Genomic DNA, 16,857 nt, shown 5'->3' on the forward strand with positions numbered 1-16,857 from the left:
AAGTTGGACCATCGTCTTAATTTTAACTCATAAATGTTGGCTATTGGTTGGCTATTCGGCGTTGGGCCAATGTTGGCTTCATGTTGGTCCATCGTCTCAATTTTTTTTTTAAATGGTGGCTTTGGGTTGGCTATTCGACGTTGGGCTAACGTCGGCTGAACGTTGGTCCATCGTCTCAATTTTAAATTTTAAATGTTGGCTTTTGGCTGGCCATTCGATGTTGGGCCAATGTTGGCTAAACGTTGGTCCATCGTCTCAATTATTACTGATAAATTGTGGCTGTTAATTGGCTATTCGACGTTTGGCTATTAACGTTGGCTCAATGTTGGTCCATCGTTTCAAATTTTACTGAGAAATGGTGGATATATGTTGGCTAATATACGCGACGTTGGGCCAACCCGGGGGCCAACCTTGGCTTAACGTTGGTCTATATCGTCTCCATCTTTACTGATAAATAGTGCATGTATATATTGGTTGGCTATATGACGTTGGGCCAACGTAGCAAATACGACCTAGTACCGCTACATCCGGGTAAAAAAAATTGCATGCGTGCGCATGCCCATGTGCTCATGCAATTGCAACGTACGTCAGCCATATCCTGTCCATTTGTCTGGATCAGTTGCCGGGGAGTACCAACACTGCATGGTAAATGAATGATTTTCTTTCTCTTTCAACGTTATTTTTGTGAGCATGTCGCGTGAAACTGATAAATTGTATAGTGTGAGAACTCCCCGTCACAAAGCGAGGGAAATAGCATGAGAAATTGTTAAAGTAATCATTGATAATTCCCTGTCCAAATGAAAGTGAAAGTGAGTACGAGCTAGTGTACCGCTCGTCGTACGCTTAGCATGCACACCCGCTGCGTGCAATTGAAGTGTGAGTGATGGCTATGATGGCTATGATGGCTATGATGGGGGCCGAAGTGTCGGCATCAGATGCATTGAGTGTTTGCCGTGATAAATGTTAATATGTTCCTGACTTAGAGTTAGACCTAGGTGATGTATTGATGCATCATGTTGCAGCGTCCGTGACAGTGATGATGTTCATCCCAATATGCAATATCGACCATGAATCAAATGATTGTGAATCTGTTGGTGTTACAAGTGTTGAAGGTGCTGATGCATTGTTGGAAAGACCAATTGAATCAAATAGAGCTGAATGGGAAGACGCATCATTTTTGTATGCATATCTAAATGATATTATAGTCTCTGATACTTTCAGATTTAGAAGTAGGTCTATATTATACTCTGTAGTAGCTCAATATATGCTGATGATGATTCAGTTCGAAAAGGAATAATTACGAGATTGAGCTGTGAATTAAGATATCCCGCTAGTACATGTTTGTAGGCTTGTAGCCTCCTGAAATCTTACAAGGGTGCCAAGTCTGCCAAAATATGCAAGAACTTTGTATCAACACATTTAGTGGATTGTGAGTGTGATGTGAAAGAGGTAGCTGGTGGGAATTACCCTCATTTTAGCATTTGCAATCATTTAAAGTCGCAATTGGCCAACCTCAATTTGATCAAATAGTAAATAGGAAAAACTATTGGGGGCGGGGGTAACACTGATCGATCCCATAATTTTCATTCACAATTTTCATTCGCAAATTTGATTATTGCTGCATTTTTATTCTCATTTTCAAATTAGTTTTTATTGTTTATGCACATGTATATTAAATTGCTATAATTTGAACTGAAGGTAAATATTCTAATTATTTATTTTTAAAATTCTGACGTTCTTTATTAATACATTCAATTCTATATAGCTCTTCCAAATCCCAATACTTTTTTCTCCCATAATCCCTACAATTCTGAAATTTAAATATTAAATCCTGCATTCCATATCGTCAACTTCACAACAAATTCCAGATTCCTCTACCCGTTCAGATCCAGCTACTACCTCGATCATCCAGAACAGCATCAACAGCACCAAGGACCCCTTCGACATCGACCCCATCAACCTCCAGAACACTGTCGACCCCAACGACCCCATTGACCTCAACATTCAGAAATATGGGTATGTCATTTGGCATTTTATTCATTTTGTATTTAGTTATACATGTAGACAGGATAGCACTTCTTAGTATTCGTTATAGTTGTGCCCTGCACACAAAGTACAAATGTACTGGATTAATGTACGTTTGTGTAGGACATAGCTGCTAACGGATGCTAGAATCTTTTTCCTGATTATATTGAGAAACTGCATTGTGATCACTTACAAAACTATTCACTTCAATGTTATAATGATGTGAAAGAAAATGCCACTCTTCTTCAAACATTTGTCCTAAAATTAGAAAGAATACAAACTTACTAACTAAGGGTTTTGTGTTGTATGCAGAAAACGCAAATTTTGTATTCTTTCATCCATATTCTACTTCAAACACATTTGTTAGGGCAATATTCTATTTGCAGAAGTGTCCAGGTGTTAATGACATCCTCTTTTACATCATACCATTTAAGTGAGATTGTGCCATCTATTCTTTGGCTAATTTTGGGATCCAACACTTAAGAGGGGCTTTAAACTGTTATCAATCAAGCATCTCAACACTGAGCAAACAGATACTATAAATTGGTTCTTTCTATTGAAGAATATTACTGCCATTTTACCTCAAATGTATATTTCCTTTGTTAAGAAGAGTGTTTGATGCTACTCTAATTAAACAAGACAAAAATAAAAGAAATACATTCCTTTCTAATTTCCATACGTCTGGGTCATTCGCTCTAAAGTTTGAACGAAGTTATTTTCATGACAAAGTACTTCTATCCATGAAATGTCATCAAAACTAGGGAGGATGTGCCACTCAGGACTACTTCCCTTGAATGCCGTACTATTTGATTAATATCCGTACTATTTCAAGGTGATGTTTCCGTGATCTGCTTTTAAATCTTGTTTGGTTTCTTTCTTCTTCTTTTTTTTTGCCGCAGATGTCGAAGCTGTACCACCACAAGCTAGACAAGATTTTGATTCCGACTAACCCATTCTTGAAAGGTCCATTGCCTTAGGAAATTAAAACTTTTATGTCTTGTATCAAGACCCTTTTAAAGCAACATAATAACAATTGTTTCATAAATAAATGCCTCCTTATATTTTTTACAATTTTTTGAAAACCTCTCCAAGTTGCTCGTCTAATGGTGGACCCCGCCCCTTACAATTCTCAGAGTTCCTCGGAATGATTGACCAAAGGATTAGTGATGTTATATCAAGAACGATCTCCGCTTAGGCAAGCTACGGTGCTTGCTAGCCAGCTCTGCAGGCATTATGTTTTGTACACAAACATAAACAATAACTTTTGTTATTAAATAGTGTGCTATGCATCTTTACTTGTTATTTATTGTGGTGAAATTTCACTAATGGCCCAATTTTAAAAAGAGAGCTATACCATGAGTCGAAGAAGGTCGTAATTGATTTGAATGCCTGTATAACGTGTCAACTATAAATGCATGCTATAAAGAATTTCAAAGGTAAGAAAAAAATGTTTCATATATCTAAGTGACTGAATGTTTTTCGCATTACCTTCTTCTCAATTTAAAGAAATATTGAAAGTGGTATATCAGAGTGAAGAAACTTGTGTTTTTCCCTTTACAATCTCTGCTCTTTCTTACTTCACTTTCAAATTTCCTCTCTTGTTATATAAACATTTAGCGATTGCTTTACTTCACACATTCAAGCAATGTATACTATCCCTCCTAAAAAAAAACAGTTTGTAGATGTGTTAACAATAGATATGGCGACGAAATGTATCAGCATCTCTGAAATGCTTAAGCATAAAAAATGTTGGCAATTTCTCTGAATTTTTATTTTTTATTTTTTATGGAACATTGTTTACATTAATTGCCTAGTTCTTGGTATGCAAATGGTGGACACTTTATTAATTTCTTTATATTTTTGTGCTGTACATATGTAGAGGAATCTTGTCATAAGCAATCGTGTTAGTCTGCCAGAAAGTTTGTTTTGTTTTACTCGGGAAGTTGTGAGGATTGTTTATTATATTCGTACAATGAATTTCAGTATGTTATGTTGTGTTACGTGTAAACGACAATTCATTTTTATAACAGCTCCTATCGTCCTAGCATTCATTGATAGTAGGCCTATATTGTGACACATTGAGATACCTTGAACTTGAAACTATGTTTACATCTTTTTCGAATTCAAACGAAAATACAAAAGAAAGATGTACAATAATTGTATTCACATTTACAACAGTTTGTTTATTACACATAAAATAAAGTATGTTTTATCACAAAATCAGTTTATTTTCCTTGTTCTTTTGTTTTGGAGGGAGGGGGGGGGGTGTATTCAGAGCAAATTCTAAGAAGCAAGATGGTGAACATTCATTAAAATGGGACAAATAAAGTTGTTATCAAGTTTTGATAGTGATTAAAATGTACAAGATAATAGACATGACGAAATTAAAATAACATGTCCCTCTTGCTTCAATATTGTTATTATACATATCTTCCAGAGGGATCTAAGTCGAGTTCTATAATGAACTTTTCTCAAATTCAGTCTAATTTTGATGAAATTGTTACTATCTTCATTTTGTGGATTTTGCTCTGTTTATTTATTTAATCCAATCTTAAACTACTTGGCTTTTCCTTGTCACGTTGTGATGCATGTGTTTGAATGATTGTACATGTCCGATGTAGTATGAACTTGACGATGTTCTTATGAACGGACGACTGATGTTGGTGTGAATATGTTTTTGAGTTGGTGTTGGTAATGTCAGAAGGATGTTGGCATGAACTGGAAAGGGGAGGTACAACGTCGGCACATGGTGGGATACGGGTTGACATAACGTTGCTTCTACGTCGGCAAATGGTGGAGAAGAGGTTGGCATAACGTTGGTCTAGCATTGGCACATGGTGGAGGAGGGGTCGGCACTTGGTGGGAAAAGGGTTGGCATTATGTTAGGACAACGTCGGGGAGACGTCGGCACATAGTGTAAAAGGGGTTGGCATTACGTTGGTCCTACGTCAGGGAGACGTCGGCACATAGTGTAAAAGGGGTTGGCATTACGTTGGTCCTACGTCAGGGAGACGTCGGCACATGGTGGAAAAGGGGTTGGCATTACGTTTTTCCTATGTCGGCATATGGTGGGATAGGGGTTGACATGACGTTGGTCATACGTCGGGGGGACGTTGGCCCGATGTTGGCTTAATGTCATTTCGTCGCTGTCGAGCCAACGTTGGCCCGCCGGCAAGAAAGTCGTTGGCCCAACATCACATTGGCGACGATGGCGCAACGTAACAGCCCACGACGTCGGCACATGGTGGGATAGGGGTTGGCATAACGTTGGTCCAATGTCGGAACTACGTCGGCACATGGTGGGATAGGGGTTGGAATAACGTTGGCCCTACGTCGTGGAGACGTCGGCACATGGTTGAAAAGGGGTTGGTATAACGTTGGGCCAATGTCGAGGAGACGTCGGCACATGGTGGGATAAGGGTTGGCATAACGTTTATCCAATGTCGGAACAACGTCGGCACATGGTGGGATAGGGGTTGGCATAACGTTGGTCGTACGTCGGCACATGGTTAAAAAAGGGTTGGGACGACGTTGGTCCAATGTCGGAAAGACGTCGGCATACGGTGGGAAAGAGGTTGGCATAACGTTGGTTCAATGTCGGGAGGACATCGGCACATATGGTCGGATAGGGGTCGGCATAACGTTGGCCCGATGTTGGCTTAATGTCATTTTGTCACTGTCGGGCCAACGTTGGCCCGCCGGCAAGAAAGCCGTGGGCCCAACATCATGTTGGCGACGTTGGACCAACGTAACAGCTTACGTTGGCCCCACGTTGGCGTAACGTCATATTGTTATCTGGGATGGACCCACTTGAGAAGAAAGTTGCAATGTTGGAGTCCAAAATTGAGCAGCATGATCAACGTTTGATGCAAGCTGTTGTTGCTGAAAACAGGTTAGAGCGGTTTTCGCGCAGAAACAACTTTCGTATAGTTGGGCTACACCAAAATGCAAATGAAAATCCAATGGAGGTTACTAGAAACTTCCTTAAGCTTCACTTTGGTCTGGAAGGAGGGATAGAGAGGGCTCATCGAGATGGTCCTAAGATAAGAGATTTTCCTCGACATATGCTGGTGAAAATGCTGTCATACCAGGATAAGCGATACGTCCTTTCTCAACAAAGGTTGAAGTTACAGAAGGTTAGCATGTTTGTGATTGATGATCTTACCAAGTCAGATCGAGATGAGAAAAAGAAATGGAAGGATACAGTACAAAGAGCATTTCTCAACAAAGTGCGTTACCATTTTTCTGCTGGTAAATGGAGAGATAGCCGTGGAATGCTTGCCCCTTTCTATACCGGATCCCCAACCCCGGCCCCAGTTGCAACACCCTTCCATGAAGGCACGTCTACACAACACGCATCTCCTCTTCACGACCGAAGTCTAGCTACCGACACCACGCAGAGCCCACCCGCTGACCTGGATTTGAGCAGCAACCTGGCCCAGGCCCTTGCAGCTACCGACGATATTGTGAGCCAACAAACGTTTGTCCAAGATCACTCTTCAAGAAGTTCGACTCGCGTAGTTACTGCTCAAGTCCACTCAGAAGATCATGCGAACACCAATGATGGTCCCTAACTTGCTAGCATATTTCTTATCACAACACTTTGGGTCTAATTATAGCGCAGTTCAAGGATTGAGCTCCCACAGATGATCTGAGAAATCGCTCAGCACCATGTTCTTTTGCTTCGCTTTGTTTATTTTTGAATTATATGTGATTTTGTTGCAGCAATGTGTACGAAACAACAAGATTTTTTTCATTTTGAAGCATATATCATCAAGTTATCAAGTGATATGCCTATATATATTTTATTTTCATGATTTATTACAGATTGAAGTTATTGAACCAATATTCATGTATTTTGACCATATGGAGGAAAAATGTTTCATAGAAGCTCTTACAGGACTTTTTATTTTGCATACATGTGTTGCAAGTTGGATGGTTTTTATACAATTTTTCGTCAACATGATGTTTATCTCTTGTAAGATAATATTTTGCTTAATGATGAGTAAACATTTATTTTGTGTATTTAAGAGAGTGTTATTACATAGTACAAATAACGAGTTGTTATGTGTTTTGTCTTTATGCATAGGAGTTATACATCTAATTTCATTAATGCAAGAATTAATTTGTTCAAATATAAAGCAATTTTCGTCTTCTTTCATGATGCATACAGGTTTTAGCACCAGAGCACAGATTGGCTTAAGATTCAATCTACTTGAAATTTTTTATAAAGGCAAGAGACAAAATGAAAAGGATAGATTCCAAAGGTATACACTATGCATGTTCTTATATTTCCAACTACTTGACACAAATTTTATCAAGTATATTGACCATATTCGATGTTTCAGAAGAGTTCTTAAAGGACTTGTTTTGCAAGCATGTGTTGCAGGATGGATGATTTTGATACAATCTTTTTTCAGCATAATGTCTGTCTCTCGTAGGATATTTTATAACTTTTGTTTGTATGGCTTTATGATGAATATAAATTATTCTTGTCAGAATATTAATAGGAGAGCTCTATCTGAACGCAATTTATATAAACATTTCTTATGTGTCTTTAGTTTTTACATAGGTATTAAACACCTAATCATATTAATACAAGAAAGCATTTGTTCGAATGACAGGTCATTGTCCTCTTTTGCCATGATGCATATTGTGTTTTGCACTAGACTACATTTCAGTTCAAGATTTAACTTATTTGAATATCTATGTAAGGTCACTATACAGTACGCTAATGACAAGGAGCAGAAATTGTTTGCCTCTTGGCCAGGAATTAAGAATGTAAGCCAGCTTTGTAATATACAATTACACTGTAAGTTACGAGAAAGGAATGTATACATCTTACAATTTCGTTTAGTTAAGTTAGTATGTGTGTTGTGTGAGCTGTATGTGAGTGTTAATTGCATTGCCTACGTAGTTGGGGATCTCGACCAGTATGTTGATTTTGTTAGTAATTATATATTATTGAGCCTGCTTCTGCCATCCTGTGTATTAGAACCTTATATAGGGAGGAAAGAATACATGTTCATATTCATATATAGCTATGGAAGGTAAAGATATTTTTATCAAATGTAATCTTCTTTCTTTAAATGTCAAAGGAATTCGAGAAAAGTCAAAGAGGGCAAAAATTTGTACGTGGTGTAAAGATAAAGGTGCTGATATTGTTTTTTTACAAGAAACATATAGTACAAATGAAGTGGAGGAGACTTGGAAATTGCTTTGGAATGGGAGTTCATATTTTAGTCATGGGACAAACCATAGTAAAGGGGTGCTTATTTTAATAGATAATAAATTAGATATTCAGATGTTAAATGTTATTTCAGATAATAATGGTAGATATGTTATAATGGAATGTATTATTCAGGGGATGAAATTGATAATGGCTAATGTTTATTTGCCAGTAAGAGGAAGGGAATCAGAAAGGATTGATTTTTTGGTCAATTTTGAAAAAATAGTAAAAGAAATTAATAAAGAAAATAATGCAATCATTATTGGGGGAGATTTTAATATTATTTTAAACAATGATTTAGATTATTTTGGAAGTAGTAAACACCATGTTCAGTCTCGATTTCATATTTTATTTGAACAATTTTTAGATAGATTTGAGTTGCTGGATGTTTGGAGGGTAAGGAATGGATTGAAGAAACAGTTTACGTATAGGCAAGTAAATTCATGTATACAAAGTAGATTAGATTATTGGTTTGTTTCTAAGCAAATAGAACATGTAGTATTAAAATGTGATATAATACCTTCTACGGCTCCGGATCATTCAGCCATTCAATTGCAATTTTACGATAAGTTAATGTATTCATTTAAATTTCAGGGATCCTATTGGAAATTAAATAATAGTTTATGTCAAGATAATGAATACATCAATTGTATTAAAGAGGAAATTATTAAATTAAAAGAAGAATTTCGAATAGAGATAGAAGATAAAAGAGTTTTATGGGATTTTTTGAAAATGAAAATTAGGAATGTTAGTAGAAAATATTCAAAAGAAAAGGCGAAACAACGAAAACAAAGAATTGAAAATTTGGAAGAAGATATTTTGAAGCTGGAAAATGAATTGCTGAATGGAATAGACCAGCAAAAAGTTGATGACTTAGAACGAAACAAAAAAGACTTACAGGATTGTTATAATTATATAAATGAAGGTATTAAAATTCGTTCTAGAGCATCACACTATGAATGCGGAGAAAGAGACACTGGGTATTTTACCCAATTAATGAAGTCTAATAAAAAGAAAACATTGATAAATAAACTTTATATTGATGAAGATATAAGTTTTGATCAAAAAAATATTATGCAAGAAATATATACATTTTATAGTAAGCTTTATGCTCAATCAGAAGAGGAAATTGATTTTGTGGATGATTTTTTTCAGGACTTACCAAAATTAAATTCAGATTTGCGTGCATTATGTGAAGGTAAAATAACAAACGGTGAATGTATTGCAGCCATGAAAGAAATGGCATTAAATAAATCCCCGGGGAATGATGGATTAAGTGTTGAATTTTATATACTCTTTTGGCCATTGATAGGAAATTTAGTTGTAGATTCTGTAAATTCAGCTTTTGGAAAGAAGGAACTTTCCTCATCACAAAAGCAGGCGGTCATTAGTTTGATTCATAAAGAAGGAAAAGATCCCTTATTTATAAAAAATTATAGACCAATATCTTTATTGAATGTAGACTACAAAATTTTGACTAAAGTGCTTTCTATAAGGATTAAAAAAGTTTTAAATGATTTAATTTCTGTCGACCAGGTGGGTTATCTAAAGGATCGAAATATAGGTGAAGCAATTAGAATGATAGATGATATAATTCATCATACATCAGTCAATGAAATACCTGGATATATGATGATAATTGATTTTGAAAAGGCTTTCGATTCAGTTTCACATACTTTTTTGCAGAAGGTTTTGTTTACATTTGGTTTTGGACCATCATTTTGTAGATGGGTGGAGACTATATATAATAATGCTCAAAGTTGTGTCTTTAATGGGGGCTCATCTACTGGGTACTTTGATATTAAGAGAGGTGTTAGACAGGGGGACCCCCTGTCCGCATATTTGTTTATACTTTGTATTGAAATTTTAGCTCGTTCAATATATAAAGACCCTGAAATTCAAGGATTTACTTTTAATAACGTACATGTAAAACAAATTCTTTATGCAGATGATATGACTCTCTTTATTCGGGACTCAAATTCATTTAAAAAGGTGGGGGAACTGTTTGAAAATTTTGCTAGAAATTCTGGATTAAAAATTAATAAAGAAAAAACTTTTATATTATTGTTGGGCCCTTCTCAAAATGAAAATATTGCTCTTCCATTTGGTAAAGTAGTACAAATGGTCAAGATTTTGGGTATATATTTTTCTTTAGATGTTGAAATTCAGGAAAGGACAAATTATAAGGAAATTTTGAGTAAAATAAAAAAGTTGTTGTCTTGGTGGAAACAAAGAGATTTAACTTTAATGGGGAAAATTCAATTGATAAAAACATTTATTTTGTCAAAATTGATTTATGTATCGGCGCTGACACCAGTACCAAATTGGGTATTTACAGATTTGGATAAACTGGTTTTTGACTTTTTGTGGAAAGGAAATGATAAGATAAAGCGAAATGTAATGTTCTTGGATTATTGTAGAGGTGGACTAAGATTAACGGACTTTCATTTATTTATTTTAGTGCAGAGGATTATGTGGGTAAAGAGGCTTTTAACGGGGGATGCAAACATGGGATGGAAACAATATTTTAATTATTTAACTAAAGATGCTGGAGGAATTTTGATATTTTATAATAATGCAACCGTAGGTATATCTGAATTAGTATTACCAGCATTTTATAGAGACATGTTGGATGTTTGGATGGCTACGAGAATATTTTTGTTAAAGGAAAGTGTTTCTAGGAGGAATGAGATTATCTATAGTAATAGATTTGTTTTTATCGATGGTCATGTTCCTTTTGATGAGGGATTATTTAACAAAAATGTGTATAAGTTGCATCATATTGTTGATAAGGAAGGTAATATAAAATCTAATGAGGAATTTCAAAGAAAAGGTTTAAATAGTTTAGAAATTAGTAAAATACAACATATTTTTCTTGGCATCCCGTCTTCATGGAAACAATTTTTAAATAAAAATACTCACTCAAATATAGATAGGGAATTAGATATGGATATTATTATGTTTGAAAAGGTATATATGTTAGATCAAATAACCTCAAAAATTATATACGCTTTTTTATTAAATAAGAGAGTAGAAAAATCGTATGCAGAACGACATTTAGAACAGACTTATAATATTCATGGAAAAGATATACAACTAATATTTTTAAGACTTAGAAAGTGCACATTGAATAGTAAGCTTAGAGAATTTCAATTTAAAATGCTTTATAATATTATATATACTAAATTACATTTATATACATTTAAAATGGTTGATAGTAATTTATGTTCTTTTTGTGGTAAATATGAAGAAACTTATGAGCATTTATTTTGTCTTTGTGAGAAAGTAAAACCAATTTGGGAAGAGTGTGGGAATTTATTTAATTTAGTAGAGATTACAAATATAAATTGGAAAGGTATCCATGTAGGGGTAGTTGAGTTTAACATAGGGAAGGAACAGTTATTAAATCATATCATAATTTTGATAAAATATATGATATTTATAGATAGTAAAAATAGACAAAAACCACCAACTTATTTGGAGATTAAGAAAAGATTATTAGAAAATAGAAAGGAGGAGAAGAAATTAGCTGGGGACCGAGGTACACTCACATATCATTTTAGAAAGTGGGACAATTTAGAATAGCTTCGTGCAGAATAGATAAAATAAGGAAAGCGAATAGAAGCAATGGAATGGACATGGCTGATATAATGGTCGAGATTCCCACAAAATGTAGGCATGTTTTAAGTGGGTGTCTGTGCACGTGTGTGTATGTGTGTATGTAAGTATTTTTCATTTTTTCATTTTTTTTCTTCTCTTAAATGTCTTTTTATGTTCATGCCTTTTTCATGCATGCATGTTTCATCCTTTATTTGATGTAAATAGCAAAAGTTCATTTGTATTATTTAGATGTGAATGATATTCACATCATATTCTATATAATAATATTAACATGCAGATTTTTTTATGTATTGATTTTGTTATTGTTTGTGAAAAGCAATGGAGAAAATGAAATATTATTGGGAAAGGAAGAAAAGGAAAAAAACTTGTCAAATGCGGTCTAGCGCCATCTTTTGTTTAAAACATTATAGGAGTGTCTTGAACATTGGTGTAAGTATCGATGTAAATAGTAAAAGTTCTTTTGTATTATTTAGCTGTGAATGTAAAATCATATTCTATGGAATAATATGAACATGCAGATTATTTTATGTATTGATTTTGTTATTGTTTGTTATTATAAATTTTGTTCTTGTTTGTGAAAAGCAGAAAATAAAATATCATTGAAAACAAAAAAATATTGGCACCAAGATTAGTGGCGATATGAATATTCATTATTCCCTACGTCACAGACGTGCGGCGTGCGTTACTCTGTCTATGGATCTGTCTTATACACAGGTACATGTACTGTACTAGTACAAGAGTACGTTCGTAAGCATTAGTACATACATTGCTCCGGAGTGAAGGGAATCATTATAAAGGACGAATTACTCCGTGAAGCCAAGTACAAGCAGGGAATTGAAATAGCAAACGTTCCTCGGAGCGGCTATACAATCCCTAATCTAGCTAGTTTTGTAATGACAGTTTATAGGAAAATGGACATTTAGTAGGCCTACTGTTTAGTTGTTCAATAAAATCACTCAGTTTGATTTGATTCGAGATAATATATCTCATTAATAAAACAGTATAAAGGCTGTATGAGTGCAAATGAACCCTAAACTTGGTGCCAACACCGTTAAACAATGCTCCAAATTTAGTAATACATGCCCTATAAAAGACCCGGGGTTAGATTATCTGGGAGAACGGAAGATTGATATTGTTAAGTTGTTCCATAACATCACTCAGTTTGATTTGATTCGAGATATATCTCATTAATGAAAGAGTATAAAAGCTGTACGAGTCTCGAACGAACCATCGCCACTAATCTTGGTGCCAACACCGTTAAACTATGCTCCATATTTAGTAATACCTTTTTTGTGCCCTATATAGGCTAAAGACCCAGGGTTGGATTATTTAGAAGAACGGAAGATTGATATTGTTAAGTTGTTCCATAAAATCACTCAGTTTCATTTGATTCGAGATATAGTTATCTCATTGTGGCTGCCTTCATAAATCTTTATATGAAGGAGTTTCGTCTAACAATAAATCCAACTGTTGTTATTCACAAGGCACACCGATGAAAATTAACACTGGAAACAATTTGCTAAAGTCCAACCAACTTCTGTTTTATTCAGCAACTCGTAACTTCACTTTCATATCTTCGGTACAACGTACCTTCAGGTTAATTACTATCTCCGGTAAACCTTCAGATAACAATCTGTAATGATAATAAACAAACAAACAAATAATGAATAAATGTTTCAGCATGTAAGCATGTAAAAACCCTATAGCTAAATTAAAGATACTGATTACAACACATTAATATATGACACAAGATTAAAGTTAAACTGGATTAAATATCTATGTGAACACACCCTGCATTGAAACTATGCAGTAAACTATTAACAGTACACCCAAGCAAACGTACATGAGTGTGAACAGGGCCGCATTCAGACGTGGTTCGTCACTTAAGTTCCTATGCTAAATAACTAACAAAGAAAATTGTTTCTTTCCTAAACACTTAGTTTTGCTCTAAATTCGACATGAACTATATATAATAAACAAGTTATCATCTACATAGTAGCAGAATATATGCTACTTTGAAACACTAAATGTACTGTAAGTTCTGCTGACAAAGACAAAGAACTCGGCTCTCTACACTATACATTATACACACTCATCTCTTTGTCTACTCCTAAAAGCTAGGTACAACATCTAACATCATCTTTACGAAGCTCCTATAAAATTCTACCAAACTCAACTGAGATTATATTAAGATACATCTTAGCATTCTAGTATATATCAAATAACATATATAGAAATAGATATCGTATTCTTACCGAATTGGGCCTGTAGTTTGTTCCACAAAATCACTAAAAACTTTCTGCTGCAATGTTATGTAACTCGGACCTTACTGCATCACTTCAACATTCAGAATGACTGGGGTTTGCTTCTCCCAGAACATAGGTGGAGAAGAACAAAGAACTTCCTGTCTCTGTGACTAGTAGTATAATCTTAAAGTAAACAATAGCCCCCAAGATATGCTGGTAGGCATATTAAGACACTGGTAGTCTCATAATAAGACTCTTCAAACTATATAAGAAATGCACATTTCTTCACTACATCCTGATGTAGTGACACTCATTAATAAAACAGTATAAAGGCTGTATGAGTCTCGAACGAACCATCGCCACTAATCTTGGTGCCAACACCGTTAATCTATGCTCCAAATTTAGTACTACATTTTGTGTGCCCTATAAAGACCCGGGGTTGGATTATTTAGGAGAATGGAAGATTGATATTGTTAAGATGTTTCATAACATCACTCAGTTTGATTTGATTCGAGATCTATCTCATTAATAAAACAGTATAAACGCTGTACGAGTCTCAAACGAACCATCGCCACTAAACTTTGTGCCAACACCATTAAACTATGCTCCAAATTTGGTTATACATTTTGTGTGTCTATAAAGACCGAGGCTTCCCAGGATCATTTAGGAGAATGGAAGATTGATATTGAGAAGTTGTTCGATAACATCACTCAGTTTGATTTGATTGCGCATTATGTCTCTTAATAATGGTGTAAAAGTCTCTAAAGAGAAGAAAATAAACAGAGAAGAGAGAGAGAGAGAGAGAGAGAGAGAGAGAGAGAGAAAAGATGTAAAAGGGAAAGAGGAGAGAAAGGAAAAGAAAGAAGAGGAAAAAGAAAAGAAAAAGGGGGAGGGGGCCGAAATGGGCCTTGCCTCCCATGATGTTGCTTCCACTTCCCCCTCCCAGCAAAACAAAAAGAGAGAAGAAGGAAAGGGAAAGCAAAAAGGAAAAGAGGAGATAACGGAAAGGAAAAAAAAGAGGAAGAAGATAAGAAAAGAAGGGGAATATCAGTTACAATTTTTTTCCGCCAACAAGTTGTGGATCCGGGGGGGGGGGGGCAAAAGGCCCTTGCCTCTTCCCCCCCCTCCCCCACCGCCCAAAAAGAAGGGGAAAAAGGGGAGGGGAAAGAGGAGAGCTAAAAGGGAACAAAAAAGAGGAAGCGGGGGGGGGGGGGGGTGGGGGTAAGAGGACACTTTTTTTTTGGTCTCGAAATTTGAAAATTTGACATTTAGTTCCGTAGGGGGGGGGGGGGGGTTGAGGTCACCTTTTTTAGGACAGCCATTGGCATAATTTTAAAAAAAATAATTAAAAAGGGGGGGGGGGGTTGCTCAAAGATACACACATAACAAAAAACCGAACAGGGGGAGGTTCAACCCCAAATCCCCCCCCCCCCTTCGTACGCGCCTGCTCTTCTGATTACAGTTTTCGACTCTTAATCCTCGTTTGTTTTCAGTCCCCCCCCCCCCCTCCCGCGCGAAGCGCGGAAGCTTGTACATTTCATTAAATCATTAGAGAAAGAAGACGATTCGTTGTACCGTTCTCGACTCTTAATCCTCGTCTGAATTCAGTCCCCCCCCCCCTCCTATCCGCGCGCACGAAGCGCGGAAGACGATTTGTTGTACCGTTCCCGACTCTTAATCCACAACTCCTGCGCCAAGCGCGGAAGCTTTGACATTTAATTCAATTATTAGAGAAACAAGACGATTCGTTGTACCGTTCTCGAAATCAATCCTTGTCTGAATACAGTTTTTCCCCTCCCGCGCAAAGCGCGGAAGCTTTTAAGTTTCATTAAATCATTAGAGAAACAAGACGATTCGTTTTACCGTTTTTTCGACTCTTAATCCTTGTCTGAAGTTCGAAAATGTTTTTTGTCTGCTCCTTTTTTTCATACGTCCTCTTCCTCTCCTCTCTATTTTGGTTTGTTTTTTGGGAGGGGGGCCGCCCACACTGCCCCCTGGCTACGTGCCTGCGGTCAGATGAACATCTTTTGATACCTTGTCCGCCCCCGGAAACTCATGGGTTGAAGGCAAATTACGGTCAGATAAGTATTCAGGGGCCCGCCTCAGGGTCCCTGGTGGGGTGGAGGGTGCGGAAACCCCTGAATCTCAGGGGTTTCAGGCATATGATTACGGTCAGATGAACATATTTTTATACTTTATTTGTGACACTGATTTGCGTGAGGTCCAGCGAGCGGAGCCCCAAGAAGCTCAGGGGTTTTAGGCATTACATTACCGTCAGATTAGCATCCAGTAGGGTCTAGGGGGCAGAGCCCCCGGAAGCTCGGGGGTTTAGGCATTTGATTACGGTCAGATGAACATATTTTTATACTTTATTTGTGACACTGGCAGGACACTGATTGGCGTGAGGTCCAGTGGCGGAGCCCCCAGAAGATCAAGGGTTTTAGGCACTAAATTGTGGTCAGATGAGTATCAAGGGGCCTGCCCAAGGGCCCTTGGTTGGGTCCCGGGGACAGAGCCCCCGGAAGCTCAGGGGTTTTAGGCGTCTAATTACGGTCAGATGAGCAATTTTTTTAATACCTTATTTTGTTGTGACACTGGTAGTTAACTATTCTTTCTTTCTTGCTCTCTTTCTTTCTATTTCTCTTTAAAATGCTTTTCCAAAAAAAAAAATTGGGGGGGGGGGGGGAGCTGGAGGCTCCTGATCCCCGCCGTTCAGCGGGCCCTGACATGTAGGCA

At 36.6% G+C, this 16,857-nt stretch overlaps 1 protein-coding gene across 1 annotated transcript; it reads left to right on the forward strand.

The window, feature by feature from the left end:
* The first annotated feature begins 253 nt into the window (after positions 1-253).
* On the forward strand, positions 254-3,687 carry LOC115921222. The gene is made up of 3 exons (XM_030978481.1): positions 254-645; positions 1,869-2,016; positions 2,925-3,687. Exons 1-3 carry the CDS (start codon positions 462-464, stop codon positions 2,950-2,952), a joined length of 360 nt encoding a protein of 119 aa, XP_030834341.1. The 5' UTR covers positions 254-461; the 3' UTR covers positions 2,953-3,687.
* The last annotated feature ends 13,170 nt before the right edge of the window (positions 3,688-16,857 follow it).

Source organism: Strongylocentrotus purpuratus, unplaced genomic scaffold, assembly GCF_000002235.5.
Source record: "Strongylocentrotus purpuratus isolate Spur 01 unplaced genomic scaffold, Spur_5.0 spur5_scaffold_1, whole genome shotgun sequence".
In the NCBI taxonomy this organism is placed as follows: domain Eukaryota; kingdom Metazoa; phylum Echinodermata; class Echinoidea; order Camarodonta; family Strongylocentrotidae; genus Strongylocentrotus; species Strongylocentrotus purpuratus.

Excerpts from the sequence above, each read along its gene's own strand:
- LOC115921222 (XM_030978481.1), top strand. The coding sequence starts at position 462 with ATGTATATATTGGTTGGCTATATGACGTTGGGCCAACGTAGCAAATAC. Across the intron at positions 646-1,868 it reads GGGAGTACCAACACTGCATG|ATTCCTCTACCCGTTCAGAT; the intron begins GTAAATGAATGA and ends AACAAATTCCAG. Across the intron at positions 2,017-2,924 it reads CTCAACATTCAGAAATATGG|ATGTCGAAGCTGTACCACCA; the intron begins GTATGTCATTTG and ends TTTTTGCCGCAG.